At 48.1% G+C, this 18562-nt stretch overlaps 1 protein-coding gene across 6 annotated transcripts in view; it reads left to right on the top strand.

Moving 5' to 3' along the window:
- Window positions 1–18562, top strand: part of FOXN3 (forkhead box N3) — a 301639-nt gene that overhangs the window by 198004 nt on the left and 85073 nt on the right. For all 6 annotated transcript variants that reach the window (XM_089661849.1, XM_089661854.1, XM_089661850.1 and 3 more), the window contains exon 4: window positions 10835–10899. In XM_089661849.1, the coding sequence (XP_089517975.1) occupies window positions 10835–10899 (65 nt within the window). The remainder of the gene's footprint in view (window positions 1–10834; window positions 10900–18562) is intronic.

The following is an 18562-nucleotide window of genomic DNA, read 5'->3' as shown; positions in this document are numbered from 1 at the left end:
TATAAATCCTGTATAATAATAATCTATTTAATACAATGTATATATGATATATCCGTGTTCTGCTACCACTGGCAGATTACACGTAGTTGTCACTGAGCTCTCAGTAGTTGCAGAAAAGTTTTCCGAGCGCTTTTTTTTGTTTGTTTGCTCGCTGAGTGGCGCCCAATTGCGGGCATGTCTCGGCACACATTGCCAGCTGTAGTAGGGTGCGGGTTCAGGCGTCCTATCATGGAGGCCGCAGTGTGGCCTGTGCTGGCAGTGGCTCGGCTCGGAGGCCGGGGTCAGGGTTGGATGAGTATATTTATCTCTCTCTGTCACACACACTTGTTTGCCTATCTGGTTACACGAATTTCTCTTCTCCCTCAACGTGTCCCTGTTTGTGTTTTCAATAATGACTTTGTGCCGAGTACATTTCCAGACTCCGGCCTGAGTGTAACAGAGCGGCCATTGTGCGGCGCAGAGTGTGGGTACAGATCACGCGTCTCCTGCAGCTCCGCCAGTTAGACGAGGTCGGTCTGCTGATTGTACGGCGAGCTCTCACTGAATATTTACTGTGGATAATGAAACCTCTTTTAAAAATGAAATCCTTGTAAGCTGCTGATCTCCTTCAGCCTGTTTGCAGTGACTTCCCATCTACATTCACTGCACACTGGGGAACTTTTGCAGATCCGTGGGCCTGAGAATGGGGGTGAGTTATTGCAACTCACAGATAAACGTATGTAATGCTTCTGCAACACCGCAACAAATTGGAGCGTTTAATAGCCTCCCCCATCCTCTGGAACTCTCTACCCCAATCTATCTGACTGCCGCCTACTCTGCTCACATTTAGGCGATCTCTGAAAACCGATCTCTTCAGGAAAGCCTATCCTGCCCTCAGCTAATACTGGAATCTTCTACTCCTCCCCCACAGTTACTACCTTTTGTACCATTAGCCCCTCCCTCCTAGATTGTAAGCTCCCAGGATCAGGGTCCTCCTATCCCTCTTGTATTGAACTGTATTGTTGCTGTATTGTCTCCCGTTATATTGTAAAGTGCTGAGCAAACTGTTGGCGATATATAAATCCTGTATAATAATAATAGCTCTGTATGAAAATATAAGCTCTTCTGCCCAGATTAGGCCGATTCCATTGGAGGAAGGAGAGCGTGGAATCCTCCCCTCCAGCCGCTCTCCCAGAACCCGCTCTGCCTCCCAATCTGAATCTTTCTGCTCTCTATGAGATGTATGGCATCTCCTCTCTCTGAGAATTCCACGACAGCCGCTTATATAAAATATTGATACAATGTAACAAATTGTTATCACGAGTTTCGGAACTGCGGGAGAAACCGATGAAATGTTCCCGTCCTTCACCATGAATGATATCCACGTATGCATGGCGCCGTGCGTCTCTCCAGAAATTCAGCTCTCCCCTTGTGACACCCTGCCAGCTTTCACCTTGAAACGGATATCTTCCCAGCACACAGATTGCCTAAAGCACTGCTGGGGCTCGCAGGCGGTATTGTTGACTGTCGCTAAGCAACACAATAACTGTCATATTTTCTGCAACAGGCGGGGTGCTGCCTCCGTGTCCTGACAATAGAGCTCAGTGTAATGGATTCAGTGCTCACATCCTGGCTTTTCCTAACATGGGTATACTGTGCTCGCTTAGAACTGGCCCTCTGGACTCTGTGCATGCTTAGAACTGGTACTGCGTGCACCCGGATCACTTATAACTGTCACTGTGTGCCCCCTGCTCGCATATAACTGTCACTGTGTGCCCCCTGCTCGCATATAACTGGCACTGTGTGCACTCTGATAACTTATAACTGTCACTGTGTGCACCCTGATCACTTATAACTGTCACTGTGTGCCCCCTGCTCGCATATAACTGGCACTGTGCGCACCCGGATCACTTATAACTGTCACTGTGTGCCCCCTGCTTGCATATAACTGGCACTGTGTGCACTCTGATAACTTATAACTGTCACTGTGTGCACCCTGATCACTTATAACTGTCACTGTGTGCCCCCTGCTCGCATATAACTGGCACTGTGCGCACCCTGATCACTTATAACTGTCACTGTGCGCACCCTGATCACTTATAACTGTCACTGTGCGCACCCTGATCACTTATAACTGTCACTGTGTGCACCCGGATCACTTATAACTGTCACTGTGTGCACCCGGATCACTTATAACTGTCACTGTGTGCACCCGGATCACTTATAACTGGCACTGTGTGCACCCTGCTCGCATATAACTGGCACTGTGTGCACCCTGCTCGTATATAACTGGCACTGTGTGCACCCTGCTCGCATATAACTGTCACTGTGTGCACCCTGCTCACTTATAACTGTCACTGTGTGCACCCTGCTCGCATATAACTGTCACTGTGTGCACCCTGCTCGCATATAACTGTCACTGTGTGCACCCTGCTCGCATATAACTGTCACTGTGTGCACCCTGCTCGCATATAACTGTCACTGTGTGCACCCTGCTCGCATATAATTGTCACTGTGTGCACCCTGCTCACTTATAACTGTCACTGTGTGCACCCGGATCACTTATAACTGGCACTGTGTGCACCCTGCTCACATATAACTGGCACTGTGTGCACCCTGCTCACATATAACTGGCACTGTGTGCACCCTGCTCGCATATGACTGTCACTGTGTGCACCCTGCTCGCATATGACTGTCACTGTGTGCACCCTGCTCGCATATAACTTTCACTGTGTGCACCCTGCTCGCATATAACTGTCACTGTGTGCACCCTGCTTGCATATAACTGTCACTGTGTGCACCCTGCTCGCATATAACTGTCACTGTGTGCACCCTGCTCACTTATAACTGTCACTGTGTGCACCCTGCTCGCATATAACTGTCACTGTGTGCACCCTGCTCGCATATAACTGTCACTGTGTGCACCCTGCTCGCATATAACTTTCACTGTGTGCACCCTGCTCGCATATAACTGTCACTGTGTGCACCCTGCTCGCATATAACTGTCACTGTGTGCACCCTGCTCACTTATAACTGTCACTGTGTGCACCCTGCTCGCATATAACTGTCACTGTGTGCACCCTGCTCGCATATAACTGTCACTGTGTGCACCCTGCTCGCATATAACTGTCACTGTGTGCACCCTGCTCGCATATAACTGTCACTGTGTGCACCCTGCTCGCATATAACTTTCACTGTGTGCACCCTGCTCGCATATAACTGTCACTGTGTGCACTCTGCTCGCATATAACTGTCACTGTGTGCACCCTGCTCGCATATAACTGTCACTGTGTGCACCTTGCTCACTTATAACTGTCACTGTGTGCACCCGGATCACTTATAACTGGCACTGTGTGCACCCTGCTCACATATAACTGGCACTGTGTGCACCCTGCTCGCATATAACTGGCACTGTGTGCACCCTGCTCGCATATGACTGTCACTGTGTGCACCCTGCTCGCATATGACTGTCACTGTGTGCACCCTGCTCGCATATAACTTTCACTGTGTGCACCCTGCTCGCATATAACTGTCACTGTGTGCACCCTGCTCGCATATAACTGTCACTGTGTGCACCCTGCTCGCATATAACTGTCACTGTGTGCACCCTGCTCGCATATAACTGTCACTGTGTGCACCCTGCTCGCATATAACTGTCACTGTGTGCACCCTGCTTGCTTATAACTGGTGCTGTGTACACCCTGCTCACATATAATTGGAACTCTGTGCACTTTGCTTGCATACAACTTGAACTGTGTGCACTTCATATGCTTCAGTGTCCCCTGCTTGCCTACTCCTAATGCTTCATTTACCCTGCTAACTTATAATTGGTACTGTGTACAACCCACTGACTTATTACTGGCACTGCGTGCAACCTGATTGCTTATAACTGGCACTATGGTTACACAGCTTTCTTATCATTGGCAGTCTATGCACCACGCTTGCATATTACTGGTACTCTGGGCACCCTGCAGCCTTATAACTGGTACTGTGTGCAGCCTGCTTGCTTATTACTGAGCCTCTGTTTTCTTTGCTTGCTTATAACTGGCACTCTGTTTACTCTGCTTGCTTATAACTGGCACTTTGTTTATGCTGCTCGCTTATACCTGGCACTTTTACTCTGCTCACTTATACCTGGCACTTTTACTCTGCTCACTTATACCTGGCACTTTTACTCTGCTCACTTATACCTGGCACTTTTACTCTGCTCACTTATACCTGGCACTTTTACTCTGCTCACTTATACCTGGCACTTTTACTCTGCTCACTTATACCTGGCACTTTTACTCTGCTCACTTATACCTGGCACTTTTACTCTGCTCACTTATACCTGGCACTTTTACTCTGCTCACTTATACCTGGCACTTTTACTCTGCTCACTTATACCTGGCACTTTTACTCTGCTCACTTATACCTGGCACTTTTACTCTGCTCGCTTATAACTGGCACATTGTTTACTCTGCTCGCTTATAACTGGCACATTGTTTATTCTGCTCACTTATAACTGGCACTTTGTTTACTCTGCTTTCTTATTATTAGCACTTTTTGTGCTATGCTCACTTGTTACTGATACTCTGTGCACCCTGCTGTCTTATATCTTGCACTGTGAGCGCCCTGCTTGCTTATAACTGACACTCTGTGTACCCGGCTCACATAGAACGGTCATCATATCCACAGTGCTCACTTATACTTCACATGCACCATGGGGCAGCTGCTGGCTTGTAACAAACAGAGCAAGCCCCATGCTTGCTAATAATGTGGACAGTTTCTGCTGCGCCATTTGTCATGGGCAGCGCTCTACTCTCCATATCTCTGACACCTATTCTGTGACACAACCACCCTGGTGTCTCTTTACTGCATTTTATGGCCAGTGATTGGGCACCCTGGGGTCTGCTATAAATCCCGTCTAATGAGTCGCCCTCCCACCAGCCTCAGACCTCCATTATGTGTCCCTTGTACCCTGCCGCCACTGCAGACAAACTTTGTCAGAGTCGCATTTGTCTCCCTTAACGAGATGGCCTCTTTAATCACGTCGTTTAGTTAAATAGCCTCATTAGTAGAGCTGTTCGGAAACCACGTTTCCAGGCAAGGCCTCAGTGAAAGGACGCAAAAAACTATCGGTTGGATTTTGGGATTGCCATATTAATGCAGACTCCATGAGCGCTTTGGGGACCCTTATAGGGTGGCCATGTTGTAGCCTGCTGAACATAACAATCTGGGCCATATAATCTCGGTTTATTGAGGTCGGCAAACTAACGGCATTTTCGCCCCTTTGCTCACCAACTAGTAAAAGTTTGACATGGAAAATGGTGATGGCAGAGGGCCATGTGAGGAGTCTGTATTTGCCACCAACCGTCTACACTTCAAACTAGAAAATGTAAAAGTAAAGTGCCGTCCTGAGTAAAGTTCTATCATGTGACCAGTTCAGACCTGCACCGGGCTGATTTATATACACCATGTAGCCAAAAGTCCGTCCATCTGACCATCACACCTATTATATGGAAATCCCTTTCCAAAACCATGGCTATAAAGATGGAGCTGGCCCTCAATAACCATTAATATAGAGTTGGCCCCCCATGGCCATCAATATAGTGTTGGTCCCCTTATGACCAGTAATATAGTGTTTGCCCCCTATGGCTATTAATGTGGTGTTGGCCCCCCATTGCCATTATTATGCAGTTAGCCCCCCCATGGCCATTATTAGGAAGTAGCCCCCCCCCTCCCCATGGTACTTAATAGGGATTCGGCCCCCCATGGCTATTAATAGGGATTTGCCCCCCATGGCCATTAATAGGATTTGGCCCCCCCATGGCCATTAATAGGGATTCGGCCGCCCATGGCCATTAATAGGGATTCGGCCGCCCATGGCCATTAATAGGGATTCGGCCGCCCATGGCCATTAATAGGGAGTTGGCCCCCCATGGCCATCATTATGGCGTTGGCCCCGCCATGGCCATTAATATGGCGTTGGCCCCGCCATTGCCAATAATATGGCGTTGGCCCCCCATGGCCATTAATATGGCGTTGGCTCTCCATGGCCGTTAATATGGCAGTTGGCCCTCCATGGCCATCAGTATGGCAGTCGCCCCCCCATGGCCATTAATATGGAGTCATTCCCCCTCCCATGGCCATTAATGTGGGGTTGGCACCCCATGGCCATTAATAGGGATTCGGCCCCCCCCGGCCATTAGTAGGGACTTGGCCCCCCCTGGCCATTAGTAGGGACTTGGCCCCCCCTGGCCATTATTAGGGTGTTGGCCCCCCATGGCCATTATTATGGCGTTGGCCCCCCCATGGCCATTATTATGGCGTTGGCCCCCCCATGCCATTATTATGGCGTTGGCCCCCCCATGCCATTATTATGGCGTTGGCCCCCCCATGGCCATTATTATGGCGTTGGCCCCCCCATGGCCATTATTATGGCGTTGGCCCCCCCATGGCCATTATTATGGCGTTGGCCCCCCCATGGCCATTATTATGGCGTTGGCCCCCCCATGGCCATTATTATGGCGTTGGCCCCCCCATGGCCATTATTATGGCGTTGGCCCCCCCATGGCCATTATTATGGCGTTGGCCCCCCCATGGCCATTATTATGGCGTTGGCCCCCCCATGGCCATTATTATGGCGTTGGCCCCCCCATGGCCATTATTATGGTGTTGGCCCCCCCATGGCCATTAATAGGGAGTTGGCCCCCCATGGCCATTATTATGGCGTTGCCCCCCCCCCCATGGCCATTATTATGGCGTTGGCCCTCCCATGGCCATTAATATGGCATTGGCCTCTTCATGACCGTTAATATGGCGTTGGCCCCGTGGCCCTTAATATGGCAGTTGGCCCTCATAGCCATCAGTATGGCAGTCGCCCCCCATGGCCAATAATATGGAGTCATTCCCCCCCACCCCATGGCTATTAATGTGGGGTTGGCACCCCATGACCATTAATAGGGATTCGGCCCCCCCTGGCAATTAATAAGGAGTTGCCCCCCCCCTGGCCATTAGTAGGGAGTTGGCCCCCCCTGGCCATTAGTAGGGAGTTGGCCCCCCCTGGCCATTAGTAGGGAGTTGGCCCCCCCCTGGCCATTAGTAGGGAGTTGCCCCCCCCCCCTGGCCATTAGTAGGGAGTTGGCCCCCCTGGCCATTAGTAGGGAGTTGGCCCCCCCCTGACCATTAGTAGGGAGTTGGCCCCCCCTGGCCATTAGTAGGGCGTTGGCCCCCCATGGCCATTAGTAGGGCGTTGGCCCCCCATGGCCATTAGTAGGGCGTTGGCCCCCCCATGGCCATTAATATAGAGTGCTCAACATGCCAGGTGAAGCAAAGCATCAAGGTAGCGTCACATGTACGACCCCCTCCCTCATTGTTAGGGATTGGTGGGCAGTCGGGTGGTATTGAAAATATAGCCAAACTGCTCGCTTTGACCACCTTTCTGAATGAGGCCGTACTGTTGTTGGGTGAGAAGATCTGACTCCTGATTGGCCGGGCGAGTCATCCCAAAGGTGTTGGACAGAGAACTGTTCTCCAAGTATTTTTTATTATTTTTTGTGTTTATACCGCATTTATATAAATATGACATTGACAGGCTTTGATGAACTGGAGTGGCATGGAGTATTTTGCAGATCTTGGCAGCTAAGCCCCCGGGAGGTTGAACGCTCTGACCGTGGCTCTTGTATTCGGGCCCCGCAGAGCCCGGTGCAGCCTTGATTATTTGCAGGGATTTGTAGAAGGGGGGGAATCGTGTACTTTGAGATTCTTTTTGTTTGCTGTGAGCGCGGCTTGAATGAGCGGCGGGATGTGAAGGGTTGTGTCACTGAATGACTTGCCAACCCAACAATCTCCTCTTAATTCTCCTGAAGTGTGACGGGGAGGTGCCGAGCGCCCGGCGCCCATTGTGGCTCTTCATTTACAGCGGGGTCGGGGTCATACCACTCGTAAAAACACAAGAGAACCGCTTTACAACATCCCATCCACAATACCAGCGACGTGTGTGCCAGCCGGCCTCTGTATATCACTGTCAGTGTTATTGACAAACTCCCAACTTTTTATAGACCTACATTTGAATCTGATCACTTTAAAGAGGACCCTTCAGTAGTTCTACAAGTCTGAGTACGTATGATAGGTCACATTGTATACCAGGGACACATCAGAAAAGCTCCACCTTTTACCATTTTAAAGCCCCTCACCTCACCCCCTCAGTCCCCGCCTGAATCACCCACCTACTGAACGACATATCAGACTGGATGTCGCTCCATTTCCTCAAATTAAACCTTTCCAAAACTGAGCTCCTAGTTCCCCCCCCAGCTCGGGCCCCCCCCCCACCCTCTCCATCAGGACCAACAACGCCACCATCAGTCCCACCCCACAAGCCAAAGTTCTGGGTGTCACTCTAGACCAGGGGTGGGCAAACTTTTTGACTTGAGGGCCGCAATGGGTTCATATATTGGACCCGGGGGCTGGACCAAGAGTAGATGAATGATGTGTATGTGTCATCCATAGTAAATATAGTAATATTCCCCCATAGTAAGCATAGTAATTCATCCCCCATATAGTAATTCATCCCCCATATAGTAATTCATCCCCCATATAGTAATTCACCCCCCATATAGTAATTCATCCCCCATAGTAATTCACCCCCCATATAGTAATTCACCCCCCATATAGTAATTCATCCCCCCTATAGTAATTCATCCCCCCTAGTAATTCATCCCCCCTAGTAATTCATCCCCCATATAGTAATTCATCTCCCACAGTAATTCATCCCCCATATAGTAATTCATCCCCCATATAGTAATTCATCCCTCATAGTAATTCATCCCCCATATAGTAATTCATCCCCCATATAGTAATTCATCCCCCATAGTAATTCATCCCCCCTATAGTAATTCATCCCCCATATAGTAATTCATCCCCCCTATAGTAATTCATCCCCCATAGTAATTCATCCCCCATATAGTAATTCATCCCCCATAGTAATTCATCCCCCCTATAGTAATTCATCCCTCATATAGTATTTCATCCCCCACAGTACTATTCCCCCCCAAGTAGTAAGCCAAGTCCCCCCTGTGTCAGTTCACTTACCTTTGCTCCGCACGTTCCTCTCGCCGTGTTCCCACGCCGTTCTGGTGTAGCATGAAAATCTGTCTCCTATGAGGATCTGTCCCCCTCGACGTATCTGCGCATGTGCCAGTTTCAGGCATTAGCAGCCGATCGGCGATCTCCGGCACATGTGCAGATACGTCGAGGGGGACAGATCCTCATAGGAGTCAGATTTTCATGCTACACCAGTCTTCAGGGCAGACTGTGAGAGGAGCCTAGCGGGAGCCTAGCTCCGCGGGCCGGATTAAAAGGTCCGCCGGGCCGTATACGGCCCACGGGCCGTAGTTTGCCCATTGCTGCTCTAGACTCAAACCTGTCCTTCCAACCCCATGTCCAATTGCTGGCAAACTCAGGCAGGCTCCACCTCCACAACATCTACAAAATACGTTCATTCCTAACCCCAGACACTACTAAACAACTCGTTCACTCCCTTATTATCTCACGCCTGGACTACTGCAACTCCCTCCTCAATGGCCTACCTTGTCGCAGACTATCCCCGCTTCAGTCTATCCTGAACTCAGCGGCCAGACTCATCCACCTTACCAACCGCTCCGCTTCTGCCACCGCCACCCCCCTCTGTCATTCCCTTCACTGGCCTCCACCCCCCTCTGTCATTCCCTCCGCTGGCTCCACCCCCTCTGTCATTCCCTCCACTGGCTCCACCCCCCTCTGTCATTCCCTCCACTGGCTCCACCCCCTCTGTCATTCCCTCCACTGGCTCCACCCCCCTCTGTCATTCCCTCCACTGGCTCCCGATTGCCCAACGCATTAAATTCAAACTACTAACACAGACATACAAAGCTATTCATAACGCTGCCCCAAACTACCTCACCGACCTGATACCCAAATACCACCGAACCCGTACTCTTTGCTCCTCACAAGACCTCCTACTCTCTAGCTCCCTGGTCTCCTCCTCCCACGCCCAACTGCAGGACTTCTCCAGGACTTCCCCCATCCTCTGAAACTCACTACCCCAATCCATCAGACTGTCATCTACCCTCCTCTCCTTTAGGCGCACCCTGAAAACCCATCCCTTCAGGGAAGCCTACCCCACCCTCACCTAACAACCAATCTCCACTCCTCCCACCACTCCATCCCCCACAGCCACTTCCTCCTGTACCACTTCCCCTCCCTCCTAGATTGTAAGCTGGAAAGAGCAGGGCCCTTGAACCCCTCGTGTAATGTATTATTACTGTATTGTCTCATGTTCTGTCCCCCTTTGTAATGTACAGCGCTGAGCAAACTTTTTGGCGCTATATGCATACTGTATAATAATAATAAAGCCATCCTCGAGCACCAGCCAGTGACTATGCCAAAGCTGAGGTGATGTCATCAGTCTGCTGCAGGCAGAAGACATTTCCTCGGTCTCCTCTCCTCACAGTTATCAGATTGCAACCTTGTAGCAAAGGCTGCAGCAGGGGCTGATCTGTGTCAGATTTTTGTGAACATAAGCTGCACAGGCACCAGGATGATACAGGATTGTGTTATCTCTGATCTGAGGTTAGGAAGCAGATGGTGACCCTGGATGATTTCTGAACAATTATTGGCTCTGTCCTGGCAAAAACAAAAGAAGGGATTGTCAGGGGAAGTCCTGTGATATCTATGAGAAATGAAAAAGAAAAAATACCCGAAAATGTTACCCTGACACATTCCGAAGCTTGCATAACTTTTAAAGCCTCATTCCGTAGAATAGTTGATTCCGTGCCGAACTTTGTACATCATCTTATTCTTGTTGCTGATCTTTCTTTCTTTTTTTTTTCTGCAGCACATCGGTCCCTCCCCTCTGGCCAGGAAGCGGCTTCTTCAAGAAAAATGGTGCGCTACTCCAGGGTAAGTCGCCATCAGTGCCTCTGCTTGTCCTCTTCCGTCTGTCAGGTCTCAGGGTGGAGCCCGCGCCTCTTCTAATGGCGGATTCTTCTGTGAGCACACTGCCTTCAAAACTGAATGTCACTGAGTCAACTTTCTTCTTATAGGGGGCCTCAGACGCAGCCCCTTGACATCACCGAAGGGCCACACGTTATATTCAGAAAATGTAATGATATGGAAAGCTATCGGACACTGAAATGTTCTATGGGGTTTATTGGAGACTGGGGACATGCTATAGTAGTTGGTGACTGGGGACATGCTATAGGAGATGCAGACTGGGAGACTGGGAACATGCTATAGGAGATGGAGACAGGGAACATGCTATAGGAGTTGGTGACTGGGGACATGCTATAGGAGATGGAGACTGGGAGACTGGGAACATGCTATAGGAGATGGAGACAGGGAACATGATATAGGAGTTGGTGACTGGGGACATGCTATAGGAATTAGTGACTGGGGACATGCTATAGGAGTTGGTGACTGGGGACATGCTATAGGAATTTGTGACTGGGGACATGCTATAGGAGGTGTTGGTGACTGGGGACATGCTATAGGAGTTGGTGACTGGGGACTTGCTATAGGAGATGGAGACTGGGAACATGCTATAGGAGTTGGTGACTGGGGACTTGCTATAGGAGTTGGTGACTGGGAACATGCTATAGGAATTAGTGACTGGGGACATGCTATAGGAGGTGTTGGTGACTGGGGACATGCTATAGGAGTTGGTGACTGGGAACATGCTATAGGAGTTGGTGACTGGGGACATGCTATAGGAGGTGTTGGTGACTGGGGACATGCTATAGGAGGTGTTGGTGACTGGGGACATGCTATAGGAGGTGTTGGTGACTGGGGACATGCTATAGGAGATGGAGACTAGGAACATGCTATAGGAGTTGGTGACTGGGGACATGCTATAGGAGGTGTTGGTGACTGCGGACATGCTATAGGAGTTGGTGACTGGGGACATGCTATAGGAGATGGAGACTGGGAACATGCTATAGGAGTTGGTGACTGGGGACATGCTATAGGAGATGGAGACTGGGAACATGCTATAGGAGTTGGTGACTGGGGACATGCTATAGGAGATGGAGACTGGGAACATCCTATAGGAGGTGTTGGAGACTGGGAACATGCTATAGGAGATGGAGACAGGGAAACATGCTATAGGAGTTGGTGACTGGGGACATGCTATAGGAGTTGGTGACTGGGGACATGCTATAGGAATTAGTGACTGGGGACATGCTATAGGAGGTGTTGGTGACTGGGGACATGCTATAGGAGTTGGTGACTGGGGACTTGCTATAGGAGATGGAGACTGGGAACATGCTATAGGAATTAGTGACTGGGGACATGCTATAGGAGGTGTTGGTGACTGGGGACATGCTATAGGAGATGGAGACTGGGAACATGCTATAGGAGTTGGTGACTGGGGACATGCTATAGGAGGTGTTGGTGACTGGGGACATGCTATAGGAGGTGTTGGTGACTGGGGACATGCTATAGGAGATGGAGACTGGGAACATGCTATAGGAATTAGTGACTGGGGACATGCTATAGGAGGTGTTGGTGACTGGGGACATGCTATAGGAGGTGTTGGTGACTGGGGACATGCTATAGGAGATGGAGACTGGGAACATGCTATAGGAGTTGGTGACTGGGGACATGCTATAGGAGGTGTTGGTGACTGGGGACATGCTATAGGAGTTGGTGACTGGGGACATGCTATAGGAGATAGAGACTGGGGACATGCTATAGGAGTTGGAGACGGGGGACCTGCTATATGAGGTGTTGGAGACTGGGGACATGCTACAGGAGGTGTTGGAAACTGGGGACATGCTACAGGAGGTCGAAATGGAAACGAGAAGCGCACCAACTTTGCGCATTACCTCAATAACCAAAATGTATTAATTATACAAATACACTCACAAACCGTGAATAAAATCAGGCATGTAAGTCCTCAAAGGGACTTGAAGACAGCGTGAATCCCATCAAGGGGATGGATATTCAGTACAGCTGACGCGTTTCGAAGGGTGTCCCTTCTTCATCAGAGCCCTGAGCTCTGATGAAGAAGGGACACCCTTCGAAACGCATCAGAGGTACTGAATATCCATCCCCTTGATGGGATTCGCTCTGTCTTCAAGTCCCTTTGAGGACTTACATGCCTGATTTTATTCGCGGTTTGTGAGTGTATTTGTATAATTAATACATTTTGGTTATTGAGGTAATGCGCAAAGTTGGTGCGCTTCTCGTTTCCATTTCGTTATGCAGTACTGGTCGGGCTTCCCCAGCCTTGTTTGGAGCCGCACAACCCTACATGCATTGGTGGTCGATTTTTCCAGGTCTGGTTCCATCCATTTGCCACCTGTCTGGGTCCTGGAGCGCAGGAGAATTCGTTTTTGATTTACTGTCTATGCTACAGGAGGTGTTGGAGACTGGGGACATGCTGTAGGAGGTGTTGGAGACTGGGGACATGCTGTAGGAGGTGTTGGAGACTGGGGACATGCTGTAGGAGGTGTTGGAGACTGGGGACATGCTGTAGGAGGTGTTGGAGTTGGGGGACATGCTATATTGAATTTAGATGCAGCCATGTGTGATGGAGGGGAGGTCTGCGCCGTTCATGCTCCTTGCGGTGTGTACATTCAGAATTGTGTTGTCGGTGGTCTCTGATGAGATTCAGACTTACTCTTCTCATTGTCATCCATGAAAGTGATCTGAGGTTTCTGAAGTTCCATTGGTGGTCGGGGAACTGTTCTATATGGTAAAAGTTGATTCTTCGCCCAACGTTTGTCAAAGGAGTCGTCTGAAAATTGATGGCTTGATCAGTGCATGCTTTCCATAATGATTCCCGAGTTGCCTGCCTCAAGTCAGGGTCCCCAGTAGAGTCCCCCCTTAGGTCAGGGTCCCCAGGAGAGTCCCCCCTTAGGTCGGGGTCCCCAGGAGAGTCCCCCCTTAGGTCGGGGTCCCCAGGAGAGTCCCCCCTTAGGTCGGGGTCCCCAGGAGAGTCCCCCCTTAGGTCGGGGTCCCCAGGAGAGTCCCCCCTTTGGTCGGGGTCCCCAGGAGAGTCCCCCCTTAGGTCGGGGTCCCCATCAGAGTCCCCCCTTAGGTCGGGGTCCCCATCAGAGTCTCCCCTTAGGTCGGGGTCCCCATCAGAGTCTCCCCTTAGGTCAGGGTCCCCATTAGAGTCCCCCCTCCTTACTTCAAGGTCCCCATCAGAGTCTCCCCTTAGGTCAGCATCCCCATCACAGTCCCCCCCCCCCCTTACGTAAGGGTCCCCATCAGATTCCCCCCCCCCTTACATCAGAGTCCCCATCACAGTCCCCCCCCACTTCCGTCAGCGTCCCCATCAGTCACCCTTTTAGGGGTCCCCCTCAGAGTCCCCCTAACAGAGTATGGGTGAGGGTTGGAGGGGTTGAAGCAGTGACCATAAGCAGCCTCTGCTGACCGTAGTCCCCAATCTGTGTACATTTAGAGTACATCACTGGCCCTATATGGGGGGCAGATAAAATCTTGTAGCGGGCCGGAATTTGGAGACCCCTGGTCTAACATAAAACCACTCCGGCTGGAAAACTGAAATCCGCGACCTCGGCATGGACCGAAACCGTGTATGTCCTGTGATCTCCCGGCTTTGTATCCTTCTGTAAAATATGGAATCCCCCCCAGATCCCCCGTATTATCGCCGTTATTCGTTCAATCGTTTTACTTTGCGGGAATTACTAATTGCCATTTGCTGTAAAATGAAGACTGAGGTTTGAGGGTCCGTGGCCCCCTCTCTCGCTGTGCGCAGCGGCGCTTTTCCACCTCCGGAACAGTGGAGGAAGATGAAACGCTCGGTGCCGCCGCTTTTGTCCTCCAACTTGGAAAAAGTTTCCACGCCGATCGTCCCGCACCCACCTAACCAAACAGGCTGAAGTTTATTGGCGTAGTTTGGTTGCCGCGGCAACGGCGGGGTGTGCCTGAAAATTACAGGCTGCTGTTTAAATGCTAGGTGTGTGCGCCAGTCATTATCTGCAACCCGATGCCGCCACCGGCAGACAAAAGAAGCTGTTCCTCCATTGTCAGACTTGGGTTAACCCTTCACCGACCCGGCACTGCGGGGGCACGGCGACACGCTGTGCAACCTCCCATCACGATCGACTATGGCGACACTGTACTGCTAGGGTGACAGTATGGTAAAAAAATAAAATAAAAATGTAAAAAAAAATTTTTTTTTTTAAAATTAATAATTTTGCTTATAAACTAATTTGGGTTATTTTTGTTTACTAAAAAGACAACTTAATAAATTTCGGCCAAGATTTATGTAGAAAGATTATTTATTTGCAAAATTTTATAGGAAAAACACTTTTTTTTTCAAAATTTTTGGACTTTTTCATTTATATAAAATTAAAATTTAATTATAAAATTCAAAATTTGTGGACTTTTTCATTTATATAAAATTAAATTTGGATCGATCGGTGTTTTCATGCGATGTCACCATACACGTCACGATGGCTATTTTATGTGAAGGCTTTGAGGGGCTTTGGGGCCCAGAGGGGCTTTGGATATCCACCGTGTCGAACATTTGAATCACAAATCGCAATCACCTTCGATCTAATTAAAAATGATTCCACTTTATTCCATCAAAGTTTATACAATGTATCCAGTATAAGAAAAACACTTTTTTTTCAAAATTTTTGGACTTTTTCATTTATTTTAAATTTAATTATAAAATAAAATTCAAAATTTTGGGACTTTTTCATTTATATAAAATTAAAATTTGATTATAAAATTCAAACTTTTTGGACTTTTTCATTTATATAAAATTTAAATTTGATTATAAAATTTCAAAATTCAAAATTTTTGGACTTTTTCATTTATATAAAATTTAAATTTGATTATAAAATTTCAAAATTCAAAAGTTTTGGACTTTTTCATTTATATCAAATTAAAATTTAATTATAAAATTTAAACTTTTTGGACTTTTTCATTTATATAAAATTAATATTTGATTATAAAATAAAATTTGGATCGATCGGTGTTTTCATGCGATGTCACCATACACGTCACGATGGCTATTTTATGTGAAGGCTTTGAGGTTACCCCAACCAGAGGGGCTTTGGATATCCACCGCGTCGAACATTCGAATCGCAATCACCTTCGATCTAATTAAAAGATGATTCCAGTTTATTCCATCGAAGTTTATACAATGTATCCAGTTTTTTTGACTTTGGGAAAATCCCGTCTAGTCTGTCCGCATTCTGATTGGACAGTTTTAATGTGACCGTCCTAATTCTACCACACACCTTATGCAGGCCACATGTGGGTCGAATCCCGAACAAATTTGTTGATTGAAAGTCGGGAATTTTGTGCGTTTTGTAAACCGATGGTGCCCCCCGTTGATTGATTAATCTTCCAAACATCCTCTTTCTACAATCTTCCTTACAGTCTCCTTTATGATGACCATACATGCTTCAATAAAAGATCGATTATTTTTCCAAACACCTTCTTCCTACAATCTTGCTTACAATTTCCTTCATGGTGGCAATAAACAGTGCAATCTCCTTTTTGGTGGCCATACATGCTTCAATAAAGGACCGATTCATTTTCTGATTGACCTCTGCTTATCTCGTTTTTCGTGACCATACACAATGCAGTCTTATTGTACAATCTCTTTTATGGTGACCATACGCGCTTCGATAAAAGATTGATTTTTTTTTTTACCTATAATAATCGATCTGTAGTCAAAAACCCAACTGACTGATATGACATCTGCGGGGAAGTAGATTTCCATCCGTAGTTGGAAGATAATGATTGTAATTTACGCCTTCTGGTGACCACATACAATGCAATCTGGTTGTGTATTAACTTGATGGTGACCATACGCTCTTTGATTAAAAAAAAAAAATCAATCCATTTTCCAATCGATCTTTTCGTATGGTAACAATCAATCTGTAGGTGACAACCCATTCGATGGATATGACACATGCAAGCAAAAGGAATCCGATACGATTGTAATTTACGGTTATAAGTTAGCGATTGCACCGTGTCATCTCACCATCTGATCCATCCAAAATACGATTGTAGTGTCAATTGATGCAACACAATCGTTCATTTTCTGCCCTTGCTAATCAACTCAGTTTGATCGAATCCAATCTACATGAAGTCCTAATCGATCAGAAGGGAAGTTATGGCTATTCAGTGGTTTGAAGGTTTGATTGTCAGATAAAATTGCGTATTGATCGATTATAAAATCGGAATGTATATGTCCGCTGTTAGATCTGCCATCAACCATGTAGTGCGTGGGCCTGGGGGGTGGGGTACAAATTGAACCCGTTGTTTAGGTTCGTCCATTTATTACATAATTTGGGTAAATATAAAGGTTGTATGTAGACTGTGCAATCAGATTGTATCGTGTGTAGCCAGTTATAGGTTTACCCAAACTATGTAATATAGGGGCAATCCATTTGATGTCATCCAATCAGAGCGGCCCTTTAGATCTACCGTCAAGTCTGTAGTACAAGGGCCTCCCTGATTGGATAGCATTGGAATGGATCAAGAATGACCTTCTATTACATCATTCTGGTAGATTTAATGCTGACCATAGACTATCCAATCTGAGATCGGTACAATTTATATATGGTCAGGTGCGGTGGCTGCATTATTTTTTTCTTTTATCGGGCTTAGAATATTTTCTGCAGGTACAGGAAAGCCCCATCATTGGTGTCATTGGGCCCCATTGTTAGTATCATTGGGGTGAACTGTGCCTCATCATTGGTGTCATTGGGCACCATTGTTGGTATCATTGGGGTGAACTGTGCCCTATCATTGGTGTCATTGGGCCCCATTGTTGGTATCATTGGGATGAACTGTGCCCCATCATTGGTGTCATTGGGACCCATTGTTGGTATCATTGGGGTGAACTGTGCCCCATCATTGGTGTCATTGGGCCCCATTGTTGGTATCATTGGGATGAACTGTGCCCCATCATTGGTGTCATTGGGACCCATTGTTGGTATCATTGGGGTGAACTGTGCCCCATCATTGGTGTCATTGGGCCCCATTGTTGGTATCATTGGGATGAACTGTGCCCCATCATTGGTGTCATTGGGACCCATTGTTGGTATCATTGGGGTGAACTGTACCCCATCATTGGTGTCATTGGGCCCCATTGTTAGTATCATTGTGGTGAACTGTGCCCCATCATTGATGTCATTGGGCCCCATCGTTGGTATCATTGGGATGAACTGTGCCCCATCATTGGTGTCATTGGGCCCCATCGTTGGTATCATTGGGATGAACTGTGCCCCATCATTGGTGTCATTGGGCCCCATCGTTGGTATCATTGGGATGAACTGTGCCCCATCATTGGTGTCATTGGGCCCCATCGTTGGTATCATTGGGATGAACTGTGCCCCATCATTGGTGTCATTGGGCCCCATCGTTGGTATCATTGGGATGAACTGTGCCCCATCATTGGTGTCATTGGGCCCCATCGTTGGTATCATTGGGATGAACTGTGCCCCATCATTGGTGTCATTGGGCCCCATTCTTGGTATCATTGGGATGAACTGTACCCCATCATTGGTGTCATTGGGCCTCATTGTTGGTATCATTGGTTGAACTGTGCCCCATCATTGGTGTCATTGGGCCC

Source organism: Staurois parvus, unplaced genomic scaffold (genome assembly GCF_062004578.1).
Source record: "Staurois parvus isolate SC_StPar_1 unplaced genomic scaffold, SC_StPar_1.0 ptg001398l, whole genome shotgun sequence".
Classification (NCBI taxonomy): domain Eukaryota; kingdom Metazoa; phylum Chordata; class Amphibia; order Anura; family Ranidae; genus Staurois; species Staurois parvus.
This window is presented reverse-complemented; position numbering and strand designations above follow the sequence as displayed.